The sequence below is a fragment of the Mycteria americana genome, chromosome 16 (assembly GCF_035582795.1).
Source record: "Mycteria americana isolate JAX WOST 10 ecotype Jacksonville Zoo and Gardens chromosome 16, USCA_MyAme_1.0, whole genome shotgun sequence".
Lineage (NCBI taxonomy): Eukaryota > Metazoa > Chordata > Aves > Ciconiiformes > Ciconiidae > Mycteria > Mycteria americana.
In genome coordinates this window covers 10,573,413-10,599,707 of record NC_134380.1, presented here as the reverse complement: position 1 = coordinate 10,599,707, position 26,295 = coordinate 10,573,413, and the positions used below count along the sequence as shown (strand labels likewise).

The following is a 26,295-nucleotide window of genomic DNA, read 5'->3' as shown; positions in this document are numbered from 1 at the left end:
GGGAAGTAATTTTGGTTTCCATTTTAAGTAGCTACTGGATTTGACACGCTACTTTCCACAGATCTGCATGCTTTGTTATTTTAAACAGAGCTATAAGGTTTGGTTTATGCTGAAAGCACGTAATAGGTGATAAACTAGTTTAGGTTTTTCTCCTGTTTTTATTGAAATCAATGTCCTTGCCTATAACTGGGTAGCATCAAGGCCCTATGCAAAGTAGCTCAATTTTTTTTACACTGCTTTTCAGCAGAAATCCAGATATACCGTTCGCAATGAACGAAACAACTAGCAAATCACCTAAAATTGAAGTAGATGTTTTAGATGTGAATTTGGATCTCTCTCATCTATCGGTAATAGTACGGGTATTGCCTTTTTTTGGCTATTCTGCATAGAAGTTTCAGGAACATATACTACCAACATTATGAATTACAGCTACAGTTTGGATATTTATAAATGGCTGTTGTCAGATTTGAGGTAGAAGACTTGTTAACCACATTGTTCATACCTCAGTTGAAAATCCAGACTATTAACAGAGCTCCCGCATTTTCTGTTTCTTTGTGTAGGTGTTTGCACTTCACTGGAAAGGCAGGGTGCATGAAATATTGTGCCATTATTGCAATGGAATGGAAAAGTTAACATTGTTGACTCCAGGAGATGGCACTGTGTCCTCTCGGGGCTAAAAATGATATACATAGCTTTGAAATGTACATTCAGAACCAATGAAAATCTGAGGTTTTTTGCTCTTTCTTGTTATGAAACACACATTTCATTGTAGACCTGAATTCATCTTTAACTGTCCCAAATATGGTGTTTCATCACTTTTATTTTTGCAAATGATTTATATTTGAATGCAGATGTGTATTTTACCATTATCTATACAGTGCCCTGTATTTTCATCTTACTGTCACAGTGCTCCCCTGCGATACGTGCTTTACAGCCGTTTGGCAGACAGGAGAAACCGCAGCGCGAAGGTTGTATGATTTACCTGAGGTTGTGTAACCTTTCGGGTTTCTCTGCTAGTTTTAGAATTGGGTTCCCGTGCGTATCAAGTTGTAATTAATAATGCGTAAATGCCTCTGAAAAACACACAACCCAAGCATATTAAAAAACGATTTAACTACCAAATTGCCTAAGTAGCAAAAAAAAAGCCTCCTAAAACGGTTCTGCCCTCGTTATTCAACCAGGACGGAGGCACTTTTTCACTGAACTTTCTGTGTGGCGTTTGAAAGTCAATAGCTGATAGGAAAAAAGACTTTTATTTGTGTTGCAAAATCCGCTGGCTGATACCGAAGGGCTGACCGAAAGGGAAATGGGTGAGGCCTCCACATCCTGCGTGCCATCTCCCCCGCGCCCGCCGCCTGCGCCCAGCGCGGGCTGTCCTCTCTCCTGTGACGAGAGGCGGGCGAGCGGGGCCGGCGCTGCCGGTCCGCGGGGCCCTCTCCTCTTACACCGGCTTGTAAAGGTTTTGCGAGGTGCGCCGTCACACGTAGGGCAAGAAACTTCCCCAAAATCCAGAAGTCTTCGCGGCAGAATTAATTCAAACCGCGATTTCTCCCGGCCCGGTGCTGCCGGTGCGGAAACCCGGCGCCGCCGCGGGCCGGCCACACCGTTCTGCTTAAACCCGCCCGGCTGCCCGCCCGCCCCCTCTCCCTCCTTCCTGCCGCCCCGCTGATGTCAGCCGCGCCCCCGCCGGGGCCGCCGCCGCTGCAGCCGCTCCGCGCCCGCGGCTACAGCTCGTCCGCCCGCCCGCGGCTGCGCCGGGGAACGCGCGGCCGCCGGATCGCCGCGCTGCCCGCCCCCGCCCCGAGCACAGCGGGAGCCGCGGCGGCCGCAGCCGCGTTGCGGTGGGGAGGCGGGAGCCGCGTTCGGCAGCCGGGGAAGGAAACGTTATAAACAGGCTTTGTCTGGGAAATCGGCATCCCGTCTTCCCTGCCGGCGGTGGGGAAAGCCGCGTTTTCGGCTCATTGGCTCTTCTCGCCGCCCCAGGCATGGCTTGACACGGCTGCCAGCGGCTGCCGGTTTCGTACCGCTTCCGACGGATGTCTTCGGCCGTAGCGACAGCGTTTGGGGTTTGAGACTCGGTGGCGTGTGTCGGTGCGGGCGTGTGTGAAATTCCCGTGATCGCAGGCTGAGGGAGGGCGAGCTGGAAGAAAGGAGCGGTTGTGTTGGCTTTTCGTCTCGCTGGGTCAGCCTTCCTGGACGGTCGCGTTACTCTCTTGTGGACACCCTGTCAAGCGCGTACAGAGCAAGAGCCTTGATTATTTTTTTCTCCGTGACTGGTTTTCGTCCTGATCGTCGTGCAGAAATAGCCACTTTCCTCCCAGTTTGCTGGTCCGCACTGAGGCAGCGGGAATATGCTCATGAAGGAGTACCGGATCTGTATGCCTTTGACAGTTGAAGAGGTAAGCTCCGCCGCGGTTAACGGGCAGGCTCTTACTTACCGAGGGTTTTCTCTTTCACGGCGAGTTGAGGTTGTATTTGTTTCACTGAGTGTTTTTTCTTCGTGTAATAAACTTAGTCGGAGGTGATTGTTTAGCAGGTATGTTTTTATTGGGAAATAAGGAAATCCTAGAGGAACGAAGGTAACTTAAGTGTACTGAAAGCATCGTGTCATCGAAGTATTGGTGATAAAGATTTTCCAACCAGACTTTCAAGAAGGATCTTATGTGTTATTTGCAAGAGCATGCTTTGTGCTGAAATCCTCTATCTGTTAAAGCGTTTGTCCAAACCCGAGATTCTAAATATATCTTCACCTCTGCTTAAACTACCCTTGCAGATGACAGCGGCCTGAAACTCCAGCACAGGTAGGGTAGGTAGGTGATAATTTAGTCGCAAAACTTTTTCGTCATTTAAAGACACGATTGAAAGTCAAACTGCTCTTTGTCGATGTTCTAAACTCTGTGATAGAACATTATGTTTTTATTTATCTGCAAACAGCCTACCTGTTTATTGTTTTAAGTAAGATAGTAATACCTACCTGGCATACGCGTGCCGTATAGTTACTTGTGCGTATGCCCAGTGCTCGTTTGGGTGCAGGAGGTACCTGCAGGCCTGACGGCATCTGTCGATGGGAGGGCGCTCTCTGGTTTGTAGTGTCTGGCACGTATAACAAAAAGGTGGATGTGTAGTTGGCCGTTTACGCTACGGACGTGGACGCCGCAGAGCGGGAACAAGCCCGCTGCCGAACGCAGGCCCTGCGCGGGGCGGCGGAACGCGCGCCGCGCATCTTGCGCCCAGCCGGCCTCGAGCGGCTCTTCTCCGGCGGGCGCCGCCGCCAGGGGGCGCCCTCCCCGCGGCCGGCAGGGGGCGCGCTGCCCGCGCCCCTCTCGCTGCCCCGCGGGGGGGTGGCGGCGGGCAGAGGCCCCGTGCGGGCGTCGGTGGCGGGGCCTGCACCGCCCGCGGCCGCGCTGCAGCCCGTGGTCGTCGGGGAGGAACGCTCACAGGCAGAACATGCCCCTCTTCGCCTCCCCTCCCCCAAGGTTATAACAAGATACAGTTACTCTGCAAATTAGTTTACGCATTTTTTGTTTAAATGCAGCCAGGTGAGTGTCTTGCTGCACAATTTTATTTTACCTTTTGCAATGTGTGTAGAGGAGTCCTCGTGAGTATGATAGAGTAGTCATTTCAATGGTCTTTTTGTCTGTCTTCAGATTTGGCAAATTAGTGGTATTCTAAAACTGAGAATTTAAACTGCCAAATATTTACTTCAGGCTGCTCAGGAAATTCCTTCTTCTGGGAGCAGGACCTAAAACCACCACATATGTGTAGGTCAGTAGGCATAGGTTTAATTCTAGCGTTTTTCCAACCAAGTTGTATAGTATGCTGTGACATGGGATGCCAATATTCTTTTAATACAATTTGTTTATTGTATTATCCTAATGTAGACAACATTTTATCCAAGCCAGTTCCTGATGTCCTCAGACTACCACACTTAGTTAATAACAGTTCATTATGTTTTCAGAAGGGACCACATCTAATTTATTTTGAAAAATCATTGTTAAACAAGATTTCCAGATAAGAGAAAAATTCAAAAATCTCCCAAAACAGGAATGGCTGATACATGGTGAGGCTGAAGATGACATTGGAAGTATTTTGTTCTCCAGAATGCTAACAGAATTAGTAAAGATACTCATGCGTCTTGTAATTTCTCTTATGTCGAAACATCCATTATTTAATCCAAGAGCTGCAGCTGAGATGCCTTAATGAGGGACCTTGAATATGTCTGATACTTAGCATGAATTTCATTATTTATTATAAAATGAACTAGGACAAAATTGTGAAATTAGCAGATACCTCATTTTTGTTGTACTATTTACGTACTAAAAATGTCTTGCACTGTGTTTCTCATAGTGGTTCATCTTTGTGAAAATCTATGAAGGTGTTACTGTCTTGTTTTACTTTTAGTTGCACATTAACTACCAATATTGCATGATGGTTTTGGCATGTGTAGAATAAGAAGGTGATGTGTTATGTGGTCATTAGGAGAACATCATGGGTTTTTGAGCATCACAATGTTTTTGAACATCACAATGCTCAAAAACCAAGAGCATTTTGGTTCTAAGAGGCCCAAACTGCCTTCTGCAAGGTGCTAAGTCACTCTGAAGTTCTTTGGCTTTGACAGAAATGCAATTTCCAAAGGATATGCAATTTCTCACAGGATTGGGATGTTGGGCCCTGATCTGCAATGGCACTTAGGTACCTAATTCGCATTGACACTACTGGGAGTTAGGCACCTAGGTATTTTTGAGGTTGTAGGTTTCAACAGGTATGTGAAAAATGCAGTTCTTTGGTACGCAGCTGCATGGCTTCCTTTTTTGTGCTGTTTTCTTTACTTAGACTTTACAACTGTTTTTTCCGCCGTTTGAAAGTTCTGGCTTTCGGCCTGTGCACTTTATACATACATTCAAAAGCACTTCCTTGAGCAGTTTTCTTTTTTAGCACTGACTTGCCAGTTATCCATACATAGATGTCTCACAACATGAATGAGAAAGAATTCCATCTTTAGTCTGTGGTGTTGTGTTGTCACCAAAACCAGAGTGGCTTCCCATGTCATTCCTATGAAAATAATCAGGCACAGGAGGCAAAACGAAATGTTAACTCTGTCAGCCAAGCACCTGTACCCGGTCTTCTGTAGCCAGATTTTGTGTGTAATGTGAAAAAATGTGCATTAAAGTGTTGCGTAATGTCCAGTCGAGTAACTAGAAGTCATTACTTTGCATGTAAATAAATATGCACGCAGCAGTATAGCAATTAGTACTACACTGGCTGACTATTACGACCTAAATTTACCTCTAGAGAAGAGTTAAAAACTGGCAGATGTCACCGTAACAGCAACGCTGTCTCCAGTTTTGAAGAGTTTCTGGCATTGTTGTGGATGGGAGATTCTGCATAGCTGGTCTTCATTAGTTACTGCAGATCGTGTTCTTGAGGCAATCTTTCATTGATTCTCTTATGAGATAACATACCCAAATATTTATGGTAGTTTTGCTCGTATACCTGTCAGCTTGGAGGTCAAATGCTTTCTTGCAAATAAAACATTTCCTAAGAAATGCTGATGGCTACAGACTTCACTGTTCTTGTGTATTTTGAGCTAGGATGCAGGAGTCAGAGGTACATCTTTGTTCCTTGTCCATAAGCACCAGGAAGGGCAGGTTGTTCCAAGAGATGCTGTGGCACCATGCTACGGTTCTTATTCAAGGCTGAGGCTAGCTCATGAAACTGAATTTTTATTAACAGTTATTTAGGACTGTTACATATATATTGTTGAAAGTGCCTGATCAGCTTTAAAATAATTTGAGAAAGGAAATACCATGTTAACTTCTAAGCAAAATAATGACAGCTGCTGTAAGAACTTTGCAAATTAGGTCAGGATATAGCTGTTGGTTGACAAAGCCAATACGATTGCCAATTAGAAGTCATTCTGTACCTCATTTGTGGTACTTCTGGGAGGCATGGACACAAATTCAGTCCTTTTGTTAACACTGAGACCTTATAAATTAGAAAAAGCCATTTATTTTCATTAATACATAAAGCAAGTAAAATCTGTTGCAGTAATTGCTTAGGGTATGTTACCAATCTTCATCCCAGCTGCAATTAAACAACGAGCCTGCCTTGCGGTTATTTTTCCCCTTGCATTTTCATGTGTTAGTTCATTCTTACAAATAGTTTGTTACATCATATGAGAGAATATTATAATAGGCTGCATTGTGGTTTTTTAAATATCATCCGTTAAAAAAACACATTCCTAAGCAAGCAAAAAGAATGCCAAGCAACGGAAAAGAACAGAGATGCTAAAAAATTCTCAAACTTAGGTCTCATTGAAAAGCATAATTCCACAGTTCTTCACAGGAAGGATTACATGGTTTGGGGCTTTTGAGATGCCTTTATCTGAAAATGTAAAACAAATCTGGTAGGTTAGCATGTTACTGAACTTTTCTTTTGGAAGAGGCAAAGTACAGTGAAGTTCATTATTTGTGTGGGAAGTTATTATGCTTTAGGGGAATAGGTGGAAAGACATTTTTGCTGGATCCTGTTGCAAATGGAGTTGTTATTGCCATAAAATGCTAGTAAAGATGTGAAGCTAGGTTGTATATATTTTAAAGCTGAACATCAAATAAAATACCATAGTCATCGTAGGGTTTTTTCCTTGGAAACAGGGATGACCATTAACATTTCTGTTAGTTCTGAACTATACATGTATGGCCAGCACCTAAAGTCCTAAAAGGTTTTTCTTTCCTTTGTTCTTTATTTCAACCAGGATTATCTCTGCTGAAGTTGGTGGAATTGCTCCCATTCTATGCTTTAAATAAAAGCTATTTATTGAACATATATAAAATTATACGTGGTCCTTTTCCGGGTTAAGAGATCTGTGGGGAGCACTGCCTGCATGAGGTGTGTAGGAACAGCTGTATTGTCATGAATGCAAACAAGCAGAGACCTGCAAAATGTCCGCAAATGTAGATCATGATTTTTCAACAAAAAATCCTTTCAACATTAACAAAGTCTGGTTTTAGAGGTGTTGTGCTTGCTCCTTTAGAAAAGTATCCAGTGTTTAGCTCTCGTTTCAAACATTATGAATTCTCCCAGTGTGGATTATTTAGGTAAAACTATTTCAACAACATATGTGTAAAATGTATTTGTGTTCTCTGAATCTTGTGTACATTTCTTCTTTAAAAGATTTCATAGTTACTGTTTTGTGTACAAAGGGTACTTGTTATAACATGTTTTATTCAGACAGATTTAAAGCTCAAGGAAAGCATTGGAGAAAGTGTTTTTATGCCCTGAGAGTTAGCAGGTGTTATGATATTTAGCCATAACTATATGCATGTAGAACAGAAAAGCCTTTAGTAGGGTATAAAGTGCAAAATACATTTTTTCTAAACTACAGTTATCTACTGCAGGACAAACTGCATATACTCATTCTGCAGTTAATACAGAAAGCTTAAATAATGATTGATTATGTATGCTTTTTTCATTTCCCAGCTGTAACCACATAACATATTTTCAGGAATATGTAAATGTATGGAACATTTGAAAAAGCAGTATGTTGGTTGTAAGCAAGAGGACTATAAGAAAACATAAGGTGAAATCAGCTTTTCAAATTTAATTTGATTTAATTACTTGTAAATAAAATAATAGTGTGACCATGTCATGACCATGACCTCTGCAGAAAAAGTTTATCTGGCAGTTTTGAGCTGAAGTTGTCCAGGAAAAATGGAGGCTTATTGTGCAATTTTAATTTAAACTATCAACATCTGTAATGCATCTATAGTCTTACACTGATTCCTTTACAAGATACTAAAGTGCTATGAGAAGTAAAGGACTTTTTACTCTAGTTAATCATTCTTTCTGGATACACCTTACGAGAACATCACCAGCCTTACCTTCTTTTTGCAATTAATACTGTGGAGGCACTGATACATTTGTCTGAGGAGTATTCAGACTTAATTATTGATCTAGAAAAGCTCTTTACACCATTATGAATGTCTTCTTCCCCTTCAAAAGAAATCATTGTGTGAGACTCTTGTTAGCAAACAGGTCTGATGTGGTCTTTTGTGGGCAGTCGTGTCTACTCACATCACAAGGCCTTTGCTACATACAGTGTGACCTTCAATTGACCTTAAAGCTTATGGACTGGGAAGAATCATTGTAATGGTATAACAGATGAAATAGGTGAGAGAAAGCATCAGAAGGTAACTTTTAGTACCAAATAAGAACAGCTATTTAATTTTCTTTTGATGCACAGTCTAGTTGTAAGAATGAACAGATGAAAGTGAGAGCTGTGTTTTACCATGGGAAGAAAACAAATGCCTTGCTTTGGCTTGACCTTCCTGTACTGGTTGTAGTCACCTGGAGAGCCATAAAAGCAAAGCAGTGCAGAGCAGATGTCAAACCTTTATTGAACTCCACTGCAAACAGAAGACCAAAAATACCCAATTTTCTCCTTTACTCCTGTTTGCACATTTCAGTACAACTCTGTGAAAGAAACAAGACAACCTTTGTTCTTAAAGTTTCAGTGTAAATCATTAAAAAAACTTTCAGTGGAAAGGATTAGGTATTACTCAAGGAACTCCAGACTCTGACATACATCTCTCTTAATCTCTCTTGCTCTGTCTCTCCTTGTCAACACTTGTTTTCTCCAAGGTATATATATAGCAAATAATACTACACATTTGATTTGAAGGCTTTGTTGGCAAAATATAGGGCACAGTTTTGCGTTTCCCTTAAAAGAAAATGCAGCTTGTCAGTGTTTTAGGACATTTTCTAGCTAAAGCACTCTGCAGAGCTTTGATGCTATCAAGAACTCCACGAAGTGTGTTTGTCTTTGAAGCATAACGTAGGTTTGGAAACAAAAGAACAGTGAGAGAAAGACACAGAATGTCAATACTGGCTTTTAAAACTTAGTGCTTTCTGGTTTTTTATTTTTTGGGATGAACTTCGAGTTATTGAGAGCATGAAGTTCTTGTCAGAGTTGATGTGAACGCTAAATGATCAGCACTTTTGAAACTGTGGCCGCTTTTGTTTATGAACCTAATAATGAATGTCGATGCCTATATTAGCACCTCAAAGTTTGAAAACTCTGATACGTCAAATACATTTTCCCTTAGTCAGGTCGGTTTAATTTCCTTATCTGTCTAATTGTAAGGTTAGAAATAATATAATTATACCAGTTTTCATGTGCTTTTTGCCTGACTGCACATGTTAAAAAAAAAAGTTAGGTGATATATAGCCCTTGAAGTATATAAAGCCCTTTAGATTATAGAAAGAGAAAGATTTCTGTAATCACTCAGAAAGATTAAAAATTATATTTTCCTTCATGAGTATTCAGTTTAGTCTGATAGGCATTCGTATTGTTAAAACCTGTTAGAGATCATGTTCTTTTGTAGAAAGACTGCCTAGTCAGGTAATGGAAAACCCATAGTATATAACAATGATTCATTCACAATATTTTTCTTTGTGACTAGTGAGCTGACAAATACGTTCCCCAGGCTGTCCTTACAGAACCGAGTCAGTTGTGGATGCTGAAATACATGCAGGCTTTCCATCTTGAATGTCTAACCTAACACACAAGCAACCATTAAATACTGTAAGGGTGGAGATAGATAATACACACATGCAAACGGTTGAAATATACTCAATAATTGTGGGTGAGGGATAGATAATTCTTTGTATCCTTGCTCATGGAAAACTTAGTTGTCATTTAAAATTAATCTTTTTCAAAGAATTACAATTTTCCTTATATTTTATCATTATCTTAATTGGTTCATAGAGCATCTGTCATGACCAGCAGTATATTTTGTAAGACTTGATACCTTGATACTGAAAGAAGCAAATTTGTGTGGAATGTCACTATTTGCTTATCATAGCCCTCCAGTGCAGCCTGAAGAACTCTGTAGGCATATTGTGCACGTATTTAAGTGAATTTACCAGTGTCTGCTGCATCTAGAAAGAAAGGAGAAAGGTGCTCCCCAGGATTATTGACTAGCTTTAAAAAGGAGTGAAGAAAAGGTAATTTAGATTTCAAGTTGGGTTAACAGATGAGTTTACAGTCTGTAGGTGGGGGAAACTAGACTTGAACTTAACCTGTGTTTATATGTAATGCTTTTAGTCTAGCCTTAGGCTTGTTTATCTCCTTCTCATTTCATAATTTCTTCCCAATTTTGGTTATAAGTGATCAGCCAATTTTGAATCCTTGGGTATGTATTAAAATACTATTTTTATTTTTATAAAGTATAATGCAGGATGCTAAATTGTAGGAACGACATTTTAGTGGCTTTTCTTGGAAAAAAATATGTATCTTCCATCTTTTTCCTGTTTGTGGTCAGAAAATGCTGAAGCAGTTTTGGATTCTATTAGTTTTGTCCTTTTACAGTTCTAAAGCTGTTTTTACAGTGCACACTCCTAGCTTTCGCATATACTTAACTTGCATACATACTTAATTTAAAGCACAACTAGTCACATGTCATGAGTCACATGCATAAATGTTTGTAGACGGGATTTAGTAAAAGACTTGTTCATATGCTTTCCAGAAAAATTATGGTCTCTATTTAGGAGTTTTTACGTGTCTGTTCTAAGATTAGTCTTGCCTAAGTGATTTAGGAATACTTAGGCTCTGTGGGAATTGTTTTCTGTGAGCATGCTGAGTACGCCTTATTTTCCATTTCATCACACTAAATGTCATATTAGGTTTAATGTGTTGCCCAATTAATGACTATGTTTAATTTTTTTCCAGTAAAAATATTATTACAATGCATGACGAAATAATTATGTGATGACACTCCAGTATAACACATACTGTTGCTCAATTGCTTGATTAACAATCACTCACTGATGACAGTCAGAAACACAACTAATTGTTGAAGATATTTTCAGCTTTTTGCTCTCATTTTATTTAAAAGTTATTTAAAAATATAAAAATAACCTTTTGTGCTAGTGTCACCACGTTACGTGAAAGGTTGCCAAAATACTGAATTCCACTGTGAACCAAAAAATTGTATTTATCAGAAAGATAAAGACAATGATAATTCTAAAGGTAAGCGTGAAGTTCTTGCACATGCCAAGCTTATATTTCTCCTAGTCGTACATAGGTGGTTTTTTAAGTAGTCTCACTTGTTAGGCCTATTGAATATACTGGTCCTAGTATGTGTAATCTCATCTTCCGAAAGATGCTTGACAAATTTATCCAGCTATTTATCTGATTTTGTCAGGTTTTCTTTGAAAGTGCAAATTAGCTGACCTTTAAGTAATATTTTCATTTAATAAACTAATTGTACAGTAACTTGAAATAAGCCAAATGAAACATAGGAACTGTACACATGATTACAGTCTTAAGTAACCTGCCTGCTTCTTTTATCAGATAGCCTTGATAGAAAATTTATTTAAATCTTACTTCAGTGGATCAGCTTTTGTTTTTCTTCACTCTGTGTGAAAGGAGAATCGTTCAGTGGAATTTAGACCATAGTAATACCAATGAGTTCGGTCGCTGATGTCAGAGAGGCCAAGATTTCACCAAATATGTATGACAAAACACAGCATATTTTTAGAATGGAAATGCTGGAAATTTAAATTCCATTTTAGTTGCATGGTGCAAATCGGAAATAATTCCATTGACCTCAGTAGATCCATTCCAGATTTCTATCAGTCTAATCAAAAGTAGACTTTAACCAATGGCTGTAAACTAAAAGAAAATGTAAATTTCTCAAATCTATTGTTCCTAAGAAAGAAACCAAGCTGACGTCTCTAAATCTTTAGCATTCTTGCCTAACCTAAAAGATGTTTTCACACGGTTGGATTAAGGGCCCGGATTTGTGTCAAACCTATGATAATGTCTTTGAGCCTACACAGAATTAAATGATTGCTGTCCTCACACCGCAAAACTTGGCAGTAACCTCTTCGCTCTCAATTTTCAGTCCTAACTTTGTAGAAACTCTGATTCTCTTTTCTTTCTCCCATTTTTGAGTCCTTGGTCATGCTCCCAAATAAGGAAGCCTAGCCAACCACAGCAGGCGTCTGGCCAGCTGGCAAAAATCTGCTGCTCAGAACAACAGCCTGCTGCTCTTGCTCTGCCTCAGTCTTGCAGAGAATAAGGAACTATACAGCAGACTAAAACAATTGATAATTCAGCTCCCCTCTGAGTACTAAGCTCAGGCTTGAATCTCAGTATTCCCTCAGTTACCATGGATCTTTGCACCCAGACTGAAGCTAAAGAGAGCACTGAGCTCCGAAATCTCTCAAACGTTTGAGAGGGTTGCTAAGTTTATTTGCATTTCCAAACTGTTTGCTACTCAGTCCAAGTTTTTTGGTTTGTTTTTCTTTTTTCTTTTTTTTTTTTTTTCCCCCCAGGGACTATCCAGTATAAAAACATGTTTCCATATATTAAGGGGACTCTGTTATACGTTTGGGCTAGATTCTGCCCCCCCTGCCCCATTAACTTCAATAGAAGCAGAATAAAGCCTACTATGGGGCAGTTTTTGTTAATTTGTTTTCCACTGTTTTGCTATAGCTTATTCTCTCCAATATCTCTGCTTTTTTCATGTCTGAACATGAACTCACTCAGAGTCAAGTGATGCCGAGCTTCTATATCTGTTCTAAGTGGGTTTGAGATGAGGCAAACAACATTTTAGTGGAAATGTTATGTCATAGTAACAAATGCCTATGGATTAGTTAGTTTATTTCCAGGACCTCATGGGCTATACATTGCTATTTATAATTTCACTTTCTCAAGCAGCCACGACTGTGTTTATGTTACCATGGTGTTACTTGCCATACTTGAGGGTGGATAGTAAATGCTATAATTGAAAATAGATACTCCCACTGAAATAAGTGTAACAGGTGGTTGTTTTTATTTAATCGTGCTGCAGGCGTAACACAAGTTAAATGTGGATACCTCTAACCCTGCCTTTTCGCCAAGACATTTTCAGGCATGCCAGTTTGTCTTTGGTGGCCAGGACTGGAGTAAACAACATGAGTGATTTGTCTTGTGACAGTCCAAGGAATGTCAGTGGCAATCAATGAGTATCCTCCACTTCAGACTTGAGAAAGCAAATGTTCTTATGCGGGAGACAAGGAGATGCTCTGATATCGGGGGGAGGTCTATATCTCATCCTTCTGCTGGGGACCATAGTCTGGATAAAGCTCTAATTCCTTAAGAGAGTTTGAGGAACAGTGGTTGCCATTTCCTTGTGATTTCCTCATATTAGTCCTCTTATCTCATCTCTTAATTTCCTTCAATTGTCCACTGTAAGGAATTGCACATCTGGTTTGAGGTCTGCTCTATCTTAATATTATATAGTTTACTTTGACGTTGTCTTACACTCACCCTCCTGGTGTTGGCAACACACATCCTACTGGCAAAACTGTTCAAACCATCCCCCTCTCACAACCATAAGAATAGCTTTTGATCAAATTTTGTCAACTCCCATAAGATTGTTTAAATGTTATATATATTAAAAATATATGATACATAAATCATATATAAATATATTTTCATATATGAATACATATATATTTTTTTTGTTCTTAAAAGGACAGAAACATCTGGATATTATCCTGAATTCTCCTAAATATTTAGGCAGGGGAAAAAAAGGATTGTAGATTTTTCTCTCACAAATATTCTAAAATGTGGAAATTAAATAATTCAAAAATAGCAGTATTGTTTCACACTCTCTACTTACTGCAAAAAGTCATATGCCCAAGAGTAGTAAGTAACCAAGTACAAACACTTCAGTCAGGATAGGATGGTTGTTATCGAAGGCATTTGCAAAATAGATTTTGATAGAACCATACAAAAGATACCCAATTGGTGCGATTGTATGAACAGTAAAGTGCAGAGTAGAGAATCTTGCATGAGTTCTGCACAGCCATCTCCTGTTGAGGATTTTTGTAGCCTTTTTTAGAAGTAGCTGTCAGACGCCTGCTTTTACTCTGTTTAAGTTTTTTATCAACCAAAGGCTAATTGGGTCCTCCAATTTTTCTTATCACTGTAGGATGTGAAATGAATTTTCATCAGCAGGAGATGATCCGTGCATACATAGATTTTCTCTTGAACTCAGTTCAAGGTTGTTCCTCAGTTTTCCTTTTGCATTTTGCCCAATGAATAAAGCAAAGCAAAAAAATACAGTGGTTCAGAAGGCGGTATGATTTGTCATATTTTGGTTTTAAGCTGGTTTACATTGGCTTGAAATATTAATGTTATTTAAACCAGTATTGGTTCCCATGTACACAAGACTGAGAGTCACAGTTTACGTCTTAAAGCTTTTCAAGGAGGTCCTTAAGGCCTTTTACAAGCTTCTAGCAATTGCATTCCTTTCCACAGGTTGTTATACTTAACATCTTTGTAGGCCTTTTCCACATGTAACAATTTTGGAAGTTAGACTTGCAAATTAAGTGAGCTACTTTAGCTTTCTAGGCTTACCTTATAGGTAGCAGTTGATTGACTTTATTGTTACAGAAAAGCTGAGGACATTCCCTAGGGCCACTAACAAACTTCCATGTAACAGTAAGTATGCAGTAAAGCATTAGTCTTTGAAGTATTCATGCATGTTTAATGGTAAGGAAAGAAGAAGAAAACTCAGCATTGTAGCCGATCCAAACCTTTGACAAGAACAGTGAGTTAAGAAAAAAAGCATTGAGTTTGCAAGATGTTTTTGATCAAATGAAATAAGAAATGCAGTACTGAAGGTGATTAATATAGATTAGTAGATCGTGTCTGTTAAGAATTGTGTTATAGATCCACACATCCAAATGGAAGTTCACTGTCAATCTTGGGTTTTAAATGTCTTGCTGAGTTACCCCTGTTCAGCTGGCCCTTCGCCTGCTCTTTTTGTAGAGGCAGGACCTCTGCTTTCTTTTGGTGCTGGTATGGGGTCTGAAAGTCACAGAATCCTTGCTTAAACCTGTGGTGCCCTGGAGCTGCCTAAATCTCATCTAAAATAGACTATTGACCTGGAAAATAACTAACTAGCTTTTCTAACCAGTGTAGCCCATGTGGGTATACGAGTAAGAGTCTTGAGTCAGAATGCTGTTTTAGCAAAGTCTTCATCAGTTACAGACCAGAATTTTGTCTTGAGGTTTATGAAAGAATAGCCATTGTGCTCTACCAGGCTTCATTTTGTTGAGTTTATATATGGTTATTCCATGCTTTTCTTAAACAGTTATCTATTAATATTCATTCTTAACAGTCACAATTCTCTGCGTGAAATTGTAGTGTGAACTTTTATGTTAGTGGTGATAGGTGGTTCTTGATATCCCCTCCCTCCTGCCCCGAGTATTCATTTCTCTGGTATCTTGCTTCTTAACTCCAAGTTAGACAGTACAGTGCAAATGCTCCATGATTCTTGGTCTAAAACAAGATTTTAACCCATTTTGTCAGCTAAAAGAAAATATGTGAAAAGTAAGGGAACGAGGATGTATACAGAAGGCATTTTTCATAGGAAGGAATTTAATAAAAAATAAGGTCGTATAGCAATAGGCAGAATTCACTTGCTCCATCAGGCGAGAGTTAAAAGCATTTTCTATATTTTTGCAACTGGAAATAGAAGAAGGCTAGGTAGGAAATGAAATAGACTTGCTGATTGATGAAAGCTTTGCCATTCTTTAAATATTTTGTCCTGTAATCACTGACATAAAATTAATTACAGAGCTGTTGGGGTATGTTTTTGCCTTTCGTATTTTGCAAACCCTTATTTTTCTTTTGCACTTCTGACACCTTCTGGTCAAGAGTTTCAAAGAAAAAGGACTTTTACTCCATTTTGTCTACATAACAGTTCATCACCCCACTGCTATATGTGTGCAAATTATTTGCATATGTCAGATTTAAACATACACAGTTTTGGAGGCACAGTAAACTGCAAGTTGACATGTCAAGTTAGCCCCAGTAAGTCAGCTGAAGATTTGGTCCCTTATGTCCTTTCTGTAGTGAATTAGTGCACTGTATCTGCTTACGACATTCTAGAAAACAGGGAAAGAAAAGTGATATTATCGAAGTTTAAAAGATGTGGAGCATCAGTAGGCTTTTTTTTACCATTTCCCATACCTGCATATTGATACCAGTTTAAAACTACTTTTCTTAGGCTTCAAGTAACAAATACTTCTTCATATTTTGCATTTATACTGATGAGAGGAAAGGTTCAAAACTGATGAAGTAAAGAGTTACTGGGTTTGTTCCTGTTAAATCTTTAGCATTTTTTTATAAACTCCAAAAATGTATAAACTGTTCTGTGAATCATTTCTTGAGGAAAACCAGTGTTTCAGTTTATCTGTCTAATGGAGTCGCTGAGGAGGTTCGCATTAGGGAGTCATGAAAACGTGAAGACTTGTGGGTGACATAAAGCCGTTCCAACATGCTAAGTATGGGATCCTTTTCAGGCAGACTCTAAACAGCTTTACAAATTAATCATTACCTTAAGGTAGGATGGCACTGTGGTGTGAATTGCATTTTCATAAGAATGAGAAATAACTAGCCCAAGATTGCAGGCTCATGTACTGTATTCCTAAGGAACCATGCACTGGTAATATGGGTAGGTGTTGTCTCCTCTCAGTAGATCTTTTGAGATGTTTCTCTGCAATTTCACACCATTAAGTCTCATGTCCCTAGTAGTACACTTACATGGTTTTGCATGTTTTTGTAAGTAGAAGCAATAGAATAGCTGTGTGGTGATATGGACTAACTAGTGGTAAACTGGGGGCTGTTTGGTTCCTCTCTCTGTAGAAGACCATGGGGAAGCCTAAATTTTAATCCCTGAATTCTTCCATCTGTCATGCGCTGAGGTGACCTTGTGGTGAATCTGGGCTAAAGAATTTTAAGCTGGTGTTCCAGGTGTTCATTGCCACTAGGGTCAAGGAGATAAAGTTACTCAGCTTTTCATCGAATCAAGAGTTGCTCTCTAAGCGTTGCAGGCTGCAAGTGATCACTGTAACTCTGTATCCTCTCTGCTCTATGTTCTCTCCTTCTTTCTCTTTGTACTCTCTATAATATGCCTCCCACTCCCTCTTTTAAATCTTTTTTGTAGGAGGTTAATTACAAAAATGTAGCTTTCCATCCTTGTTGGGTTCAAGTTATCGCTTGTTCTTTTTATATATTGTTCATTGGGGATTTTTTAAAATAAGCTGTGGATGAGCATGCTACCATCGTTAATGAGTATGTTGAACACTTTAAGACCTAGCGCAAATTCCTCTGGGACTTCATTGGTGTCCTCTCTCCAGTGATAAAAATTACTTGTCTATTTATTTTAGTTTGATATTGTATCTTTTAAACAATGATTTATCCATGTAAGGACCCTTCTTCTTATCTCATGGCAAATTCGTTTCTTTTAGAACATCTGGGGAGTGACCTTGGCAAAATGGGCTTTTGTTATTGACTTGGTCCATATCAGTTAGGTCTCCTTTATCTGCATACCTTTTGACCCCTTCAGAGGCAGATTAAGACATGACTTCTTTTCACTAAAGCTGTGTTAACTTTTCCCTCTATTTATGCATCCAAGCTGTGCTATTCACACTTTTTTTTTTTTTTTTGCTTGAGTAATAGGAATCACCCTCATACTCTTTTTCTCAGTTTTCTGTCCTGTCCTACTTGGTGAAAGTATAGAATTTTAATTTAATGCCAACACAATATATTGAATTAATTATAAGTGCAAAGAGGCAGAATTCCAATTAGAGTACCAGCTGATATTTTTTTTTAGCATGGCTATCTGCTTTACTGCATTTAAGCACAAAACTTTGGTAGAGGATCTTCAATGACTTTTTTTTTTTTTAAATACTTATTCACTGAAATCATTGACTATTTGGGGACTGCTTCTTCAAGAGAATCAGAGAGGTAGCAATAATGCTAACAATTAGGATTTTGGGGGTTTATTAATATTTTTGGCAAGCAATATTTGTTAGTGGTATACAATAGTATTTCCATATTATAATATAAGTTGTTTTTCCAAGTGCTGGTTGGCTGTGTCATGTTCCTTAGTTTCCATTTGGAGCTGAGTACTCTTCTGATCGTTTTATCTCTGAAAGGAATTAACATTTGCTTTATTTTAGATACTAGCTCTTGCAGGATGCCTATCATTTAATAGGATCCTGTGTTATGAGGCATGATTTTTTTGTTTATCTAGGCTTTGTCATTGCCAGTAGCAAACACTGTTCTGCTGACGTTTCGTCACCACAGTCCTAGTTCATGCCCGATGCACACAGAATTGGCAGTCTTGAAAACAGAGATAAATTTCCATGTCCATGTTTAACTTTGATTTGTTCTTACGCTTCTGCTATAACCTCCTCCCACTGACTGTAAATCAGTAAGTGAAAAGCACACCATGTACACTATCTGCAGCCAGGCATTTGATATGGTTGTAATTAATTGACAACATTCCTACAGTATGCTGATAAGCAAGATTAGTGCCTTTCTCAGGTCCACTTCTACTCACAGTGAAGTCAGTGGGGGTTTCCCTTCGTTTCTATTAAGAATGCAAAAATATGATCCTAAGAGAGAATTCATTGAATGAAGAGCTGTGTATGAAATACAAGACAAATTCTGTACTGAACTGCACTCTGTAGAACTCCATTGGCTTTAAGTAAAGTGGAAGAAAATCTAGTAATTTATCTATCAGTGGGAAATGAGGATATGTCTGCAGGCTTGTGAATTTTGTATTAAAGCTTTACCTCAATTGTGGTGTCTTCGTATTGTAATAATACATGTAAATCAGTTTGCAATATAATCAATGGGCCGAGTTAATACCGAGTATGCTAAAAATGATAATGAAGACAGGTAGTTTTGTAGTAAGAAGATACTAACTTGAAAATAAATTTTCTAAGGGAAGATCTAACATTAAAAAGGAAGTAGTATTTCTGTGGGCTACCAACTACTGTCATGTCAAATCTTGTGGCCTTGGAAAACCAAATACACCACTGCAAAACTTTCTCTGACTTATTTTCATCTTTCACACTTACATAGGAGGTATATCGGTTGGGTATAATGGTCAGAAGGAAGCAGGATCAGGAAAAATAAAAGTGCATGATCAAATGCTGATGGCAACATAATAGCTGACCAGCATTTGAACAGAGCATGAGGTTTGCATTAGGAAGGTATACTTTTAGGTTACACATATTTTGTTCCTGGAATGCTGAAGATCTCCCTGTTAGTATTTGTATAACACAATGCCAGAAAAAAATCATGCCTGGTTTCATGATTCAAGTGAATGCTCTTTGTCTTACTCTCCCACAATGTACTACAAGTAATTTTTGCATATGACATTCGCTTTTACGTGTTCTTTAGCTCTGTTCTATCAGAGGACCAAATTATGTTAGAAAATTCAAACTGTTTCCTAGGGACTTTTAATAAAATTGTGGAATAGATGATTTGATAAATGATATATAATATGGACAAATTGGCACAAGATGACGCAAATTTTTGTCTGGTCAGTAGATTCCTAGGAGAGATGAGCCTGGCTTGGTAAGCGCTAATACATCTTCCTTTTCTGGCACTTGTTACTTTACTGCCTCATCTTCTCTAGCAAGTGACTTAATAGTAAAAAAATTCTTCAGGTATCTATTCTGGAACTTAGGCAATTTCATTGTCTTCTGTTGATATAAAATCTTAAAACCTGTCCTCTTCAGGAGAAAACCTGTTGTCCTCATAAGAAAATTAAAGCATCCCCTGACCACAAGTGCAGGAATTCTAGCAGTCTCATTTACGCTCCACATTCAAATGGAAATGACATCAGTAGATGTTGGGACCTTTTTGTTCTGCTGATGATGCTCTCTTGTAGTGGCTGTAGTCCTGAAACTGATGGCCCATGGAAGTCTTCACTGTCAGTAATGGGAAAATATGCAAATATAATAATCTTCTGAATCATCTTTTATAAGGCGTTACTGTAGTCTGAGACAGAATTACAAGCCACCAAAACATGCAAATCACATTTGTGTGAGTGACAGAGTGAGGGTGTCCCTGTGTTTAAATAGGGCATTACTCAAAATAGTACTATACCAGCTTTCCATGGGAAAGTACTTTCTGTTCAGTGAGATGTTTTCTTTCTCTACCTAGTCATCAAAAACACCATCAATCCCATTTCCAGTGAGGCAGGCTTCTGTGGAATGTGATGTTTGTTATTTCCCTTACCTGATAAGAGCTGTATACCTAGATTTGTACAGAATGTAACACATACTTTTTTTTTTTAATGCAGAAAGCTAAATTCACTCTTTCTGTTGTTTTCGAGCACCTTAATGCAGGGAAGGACATAGGAATAAGTCTGTTGGAGTCATGAAATAGAGTAGAGTATATGGTTGGAAATAATTCAAAGGTAACCTCCTGCTAGTATTTCTGCGTCTGTTGAAATAAAAAAAAAAAAAGAACATTACTATGGCACACAACTCTCAGATGAAATTTCGGGAATTTATATATTGCGCAAATGGAATATACTGTAAATATTATTATCATGCTACCAATTTATTGAATGTTTTTGGTGTGATTAACAATGTAAAATTAAAATCTATGTAGGCCATAAACATATTATTCAACCAGCTAACCTCCTGGATCTTCAGGCTTGACCTTCTTTTCTCTGCATGCATGGACTTTGTACAGGCATCAAGAATTTCATACTAATATATAGAACTGACAGTCAAACAAGATCCAGTGAACAGAGGTGATAAAACTTTTCCCCCCTCAGTATTCAAAAGTGTAACTGCATTGCAGATATATCACTGCATATTTGGATATAAAAAGAAGCTTTAAAATGTTACAGAACACAGAAATTAATGTGTCATTTTCATGTTAATTTACATGGCTTCGCTTTGTCCTGCAAAATAAAATGTTCTTATTCTTACAAATTTTTTTTTTTTGCAGTTTTTATTAGCTTAAACATTTAGGATGATCCACCAATTCAGTTTGAAGTACTAAAGGGGAGGTATTCGTTGCAAGTATTAGTTCTAGTGTATATGTCCTTCTGAACATGGAATTAATAGTTTGAGTCATGGAGGTTAAAAGGAATTTTAAGTGCTGCTTTAATGAGGACAGACACTAACATCTTTTGATACCTTGTATCGAATTTAAGTAGTATGCCTATCTGATATACTATTATAGTGGTGCCCGCTAGTGCTTTCATAATTATGGGCCTGTCAGCATTTCCATTACAAACCCCTATATTACAGCTGAAAATATCACTCCAGGATGAAGTTTTGTACAAAGGCTTTCAGCCTTGAACGAAGAAGCTTTCAAAATTAATTTTGCTGCTTCTCCAATTTAAAAAATGAAGTTTTCCTGTTGCTTACTCTACCCTGTATTAATGTCTTGTTTTCAGGAAAAAAACCCACAGGGTCAAAATACTGATGTTTGTTTCCTGTAGCATGAATATAACACATCCAAAAGATAAGAATTGAAAGCTGAATGCTTTTATTTAACCACAAAAAAAGAAAAAAAAAAAAGGCAGCACAAGCAGGAAAAAGTACCTCTGCAAGCTGCCACTCTGAGTTCATACCCATTTCATTTGCAACCTGTCTACAAAATTTCAGTAGCCTATATCCTTTTTCATAGATTCCAAAACAGCAATGAAATTATAATTTCGTTTTTTTATCAACATAGACTGGTTTAAAAAGCATTATTTAAGGGTTCAAGGGCAAGCACTTAGAATTAGGAGATGCCAAAATTCACATTGCCTGTACAGTTTTGGTTTGCCTGCTTTTTGAATGTTTTTTCCATAAAACTGGTTCCTGGAAAGGCTGGGTGGTGCTCAAGTGAACACCACTTTTTCATTATATAATTTTTTGTCTTTTTTTCCGGTAACTTATTACCCATCTCTGAAGTTGGAACCACTGTCTATCATGGTGTTGAGTGATGCTTATCATTAAAGTGTCTGAATGTTTTACAAAACATTAATCAATTTATTTTCATTACACTTTTGTAAAATGAACAAATTTTCTAATTTTACAGATGACGAACATCTGTATTGAGACATGATAGTTGAAAACATTAACTTATTTTGAATATTTAACACTTGGAACCTGATTTTTCAGAGTGGAATTACATAGCCCATTTAAAACACAGTTCTCATTGACTTTAGCTACTTTAGCTTTAGCTATCTGGTAAATATTTACTGTATTTTTAATCAGATCTCTTGTGTCAAGTGGGGTACCTAGATTATGAGGAACAAGGAGATAGCAATTGCTTGTGAAGAACTTGGGTTTAAGCAATTTCCCTTGTGTTACCTAGATTTCTTAATTTCTGTAATTTCTCTTCCTTACGCATCACAACTGGGTACTGTTGTGCTGGTGATGCCCAGAGGATACACGCTGATGTGGATTCTTCAATTCATATGACCTTGAGCTGGCACAGTTTTCCTTTCCCAGTATGTTTTTCAGCTCTTCAGCAAATGGAGCAGAAGCCCTATGTAAAATCGTCTACAGTAGTATGTAACTACCTCGTAAAGGGAGAAAAAGCGGTACCTAATTATTTAACTGTGCCATAGTGTTTCTGCACACAAGTGCATTAATATCCAATAAGCCATCCATCATTTTTCCCTAACTCTTGAGTGTTTAGCTTTACAAGCTTGATAAGATTTCCTTAAGCATAGCTTTTGTTTGTCATTATTTTGAGGGCTTTTAAAACATTCTGAGGAAAAAAAGCTTGACTATGTGGCCTCGCGTGAGCCACTTCCTGTATTATCATCAGCGCTGGAACCTTGAGATGCACTGCGCAGACTTCTGCGCTTGAGATAATGGAGGGTAATGGATAAAATAATAATTTAAAGTGTACATGATGACATATGATAGAAGAGAATAAGCAATAGAAAAAAAGTGTGATAACATACAAGGAAAATATATATCCTATATATAGTAGGATCTGTGAGGGGCTTGAGAGTGTGCAGTAAGCACATAATATTTTGATAATTCATCTGGAAAGCTCTAAAAAGCTTCAGTTGAGAGTATGGAACTGTATTTGCAAAGGCTTAAATTTAAAGGTTTATATTTAGCCAGGGGGCTAAATATGAATAGATTGTCACGTGAACAGCATAAGATGGGTATTTATGCAAAGACTACATGTCTGTTGAATTTCAAGTCCCTTTTCTAGACCACTCTAGGCATTAGATCCTTCTAAAGGAAAAAAATAACATTTATTTCTAATACAACGAATCTTTTTTATTTAATAATTACTGTTATTCTTACCAGCAACTGAAGCATTCCTGAGCCATTTTGATTGCAGCTTTCTGAGCCTAAAGTAGACACAGTAAAACATTCATGCAACTAAAATTTAGCAGAGTTGTTACCAACAAGAGAACAATCTCTTCTAATGGAACTTGTCAGCAAGCTTAATGATAGGTAATCTGTTACTTTCTCTGCTTATACTTTAGATACGTATCTCTTCAATGTAAGTGGTTCATTTTCATATTACTCTTACTGATGGCGTAAATTTTAAATACAATTCTGTTAACAGAAGAATATTGCTACTTATTTACACAATATACTGCCTATGTCAATGTTAAAATAAATAGTTGGTGGTAATATAAACTTGTGTTTTACTTAACTGGCAATGACCTGCTACAGTATCAACATCGTTGCTAGTAATATAAACAGTACAGCTAGTAAATACAGAACACATTCACTAAACTGGCTTCATTGTCAGAGCAATATTTTGTTAAGTGAAACTGCCAGCTGCTTATGATATTTTAGGCCAGATTCATTAAGGCAGTGGCTGTCTTCAAGTCAAATACAGATCAGTAGGAGCTGAGAATGGTTATCTGGCTTCAGTTATAAGGTCCTTTATCTTTCATTCCAAAAAATAGTAATAAAATAAAAGTCAAAGTTAGCAAAAGTTAGGAAGGAGCTAAGAGTATAGGTACACTTCTGAGTGCAATACTGCAGTCAGGTATCTACACCTGGATTATCTGCAAATGTTAGCCTGCATGTTGGAAACAATCTAGCCATGGTAGCACAGCGCAATTCAGCCAAATTAGTCCATGCTGAGCTTGTACTGCAGTAAATGTCTGTATTATTTTTTATTATTTTCATGTTGTTTCATAGATGAGTTATTTGCTAGCCCTTAAATCTCATCGTCTTTCAGCATCCTCTTCATATAACCTAAAAACACATCTAATCTTTCATTTCAAGAGAATTTAAGGTTGTTCCACTTCTTTGAGCTTCTTGCTTAATAGCTATTCATACAGATCTTTAAGCTGATGGTGTTCTCTGAGAGGCTAAGATTAATTTCTTCTATGTTTTAGTGTATTTCTGAAAGGATAAAATATAACATTTTTGTTCATGGTTTTGTGTTCTCGCAGGGGCAATTGCAATTTTGGCAATTTCCAAGAGGTTGTTGTGACATCTAGAAAATTATTTTGAAGCCAATATCCGATGGTAACCCGAGAATTCATTTAATGGCACTTTTTCTTCCTGATGTCACTGGAAGGAGAAATGTCAGTCAGATGGCTTTAATGAAATATTCGATCTACGGATGACTGGAGAAGCAAGGATGTCTCTGCAAGTTTCCCTTTGGGATTGCTTGCATTTCTATGCTTGAGAAAGTGCATATTGTGCTCTGTTGTTGCCCTGAATGCATGTCTTCACAGAGATGAAATAGTAATGCAGCAGTGACATCTTCCAGTTAATCATGTGGCAAATGTACTATAATGTGGAAAACTGTTTCACATCATACCGACTTCACAAATACCTCAGCTGCAATGATAAAAGCATCCATTTTGTAAAGGTTGATAGTTTTGTGATATAAATCTCACCAACAGATAGAAAGGGGAAGAAAAAAGAAAACATAAATCTAAAAATGTAATGGCAAAGAATAGTATAGTATTTCAGCCCTGCATGATTACCTTTAATAGTAAGTGGAAAACCAATGCTAGTTTTATCTTCCTGATGTCATGAAATACTGAACTATCCTTTCATTTCCATAGGTCAAAAAAAAAAAAATTAGGGAATTTGATCCTTCATAGGCATTTATTCATATGAATGAATCTTTAGTTGTTCTGGCTCTCTTCATGACAGGGAAGTAATTTGTCAAATAGTTGGGCTTGTCAGGGCTTTGTGGCAGAGTAGAGGACTAGAGTAACAGTATACATAGCAAGCCTCAAATTCAAACCTTCTGGCTACAGAAGAGTACATTGCGTCTCTTTCTGTAGCATACATTATGGCTTATAGGAAAAACTAAGGTCTTTTTTAAGAAAACGGCCTTAGCAAATTAAGGCAGTGTACAGAAAGCTTGGCTCTCCGATTTGTGTGAGCTCTGGCACAGAAAATGAAGTGACCTTCAGGGAGCCAGCTGCAGTGAGTGGATTCTGAACCCAGTCCTGTGGTCAGTGCAGCTCAGGAAGTTTCCTAAATTTTGTTTAGGAAGCCACCAAGAGGCCATCAGATCTATGATGCTGTGTAGTCATCCTTTTTCTCTCTACCATATTTTGTACATAAAGAAGTTGAGGAAGGTGGAAGACTGATAGGCGAGCTGGATCTGCTAGGTTTGTACCAATGGGAGGGAACTATGTGACACACATTTGCTATATGTAGAATTCTCTGGTGTTCATTAAGGCAGTATAGCCAGGTGATACAGGAAAAACTAGCAAAGACAAATCCAAAGATGAAACTCGCTACTTCATTTCCTCTCTTCTGCAGATTATAATTCAGGTGCTATAATACACATCTTCTATTTGTTCTCAGTAACTCAGAAAGAACTAGGCCGTGGGAGTCCTCTGCGTTGTAAAAGAAGAGCTCTAACCCTACAGTAAATTAAATTGAATTAAGCACACAGTTTACCCTTTTGGAAGGCTTATTTGGTTGTCAGATATAAGCTTTTGTACTCTATTTTGATGGTCATTATGTGTTTGTGTGTTAGAAATTATTGAAAGAATAAGAAAATAAAGCAATAATCAGTCATGCTTCCCAGGCTCTGTATTTTTAATATCACTAAGTGCCATGGGAAAATGACATGAAAACACTGTATTGTCATCCAGCAGACTTGAATGCAGTCTTGCATCTTTCCTTTTCCTAAATTAACTTTGTTTTGCAACACTAAGGCCTCTTCTGTGTTCAGGCTTCACTTTAAACATCTTAAATATTTTTAAATAGTATTTACTGATTCTGCAATTTAAATTTAAAGAAATAAGTTGCAATCAAAAATTTGTTTTGATTTAAAAAAAAAAAAATTTCCCCTTTTGGCAATAAATATTACTTTCAAGACCACTGCACTATCTGTTCTATTTTATTGTAATAGCTGGAGTACTTTTTCTTTGTTAAGTAACTTAATTTACGTATCTTAGCTGTTTATTTGGTGTGAGTTGTTTGGACATCTAGATTACATCAGGTAGCTATTGAGCTATCCAGAAT

At 38.1% G+C, this 26,295-nt stretch overlaps 1 protein-coding gene across 1 annotated transcript in view; it reads left to right on the top strand.

The window, feature by feature from the left end:
- The first annotated feature begins 1,353 nt into the window (after window positions 1-1,353).
- The window catches only part of PITPNC1 (phosphatidylinositol transfer protein cytoplasmic 1), an 88,399-nt gene continuing 63,457 nt past the window's right edge, over window positions 1,354-26,295 (top strand). Inside the window, exon 1 of the mRNA XM_075518728.1 lies at window positions 1,354-2,399. Within this exon, the coding sequence (XP_075374843.1) occupies window positions 2,352-2,399 (48 nt within the window). The 5' untranslated portion in view covers window positions 1,354-2,351. The remainder of the gene's footprint in view (window positions 2,400-26,295) is intronic.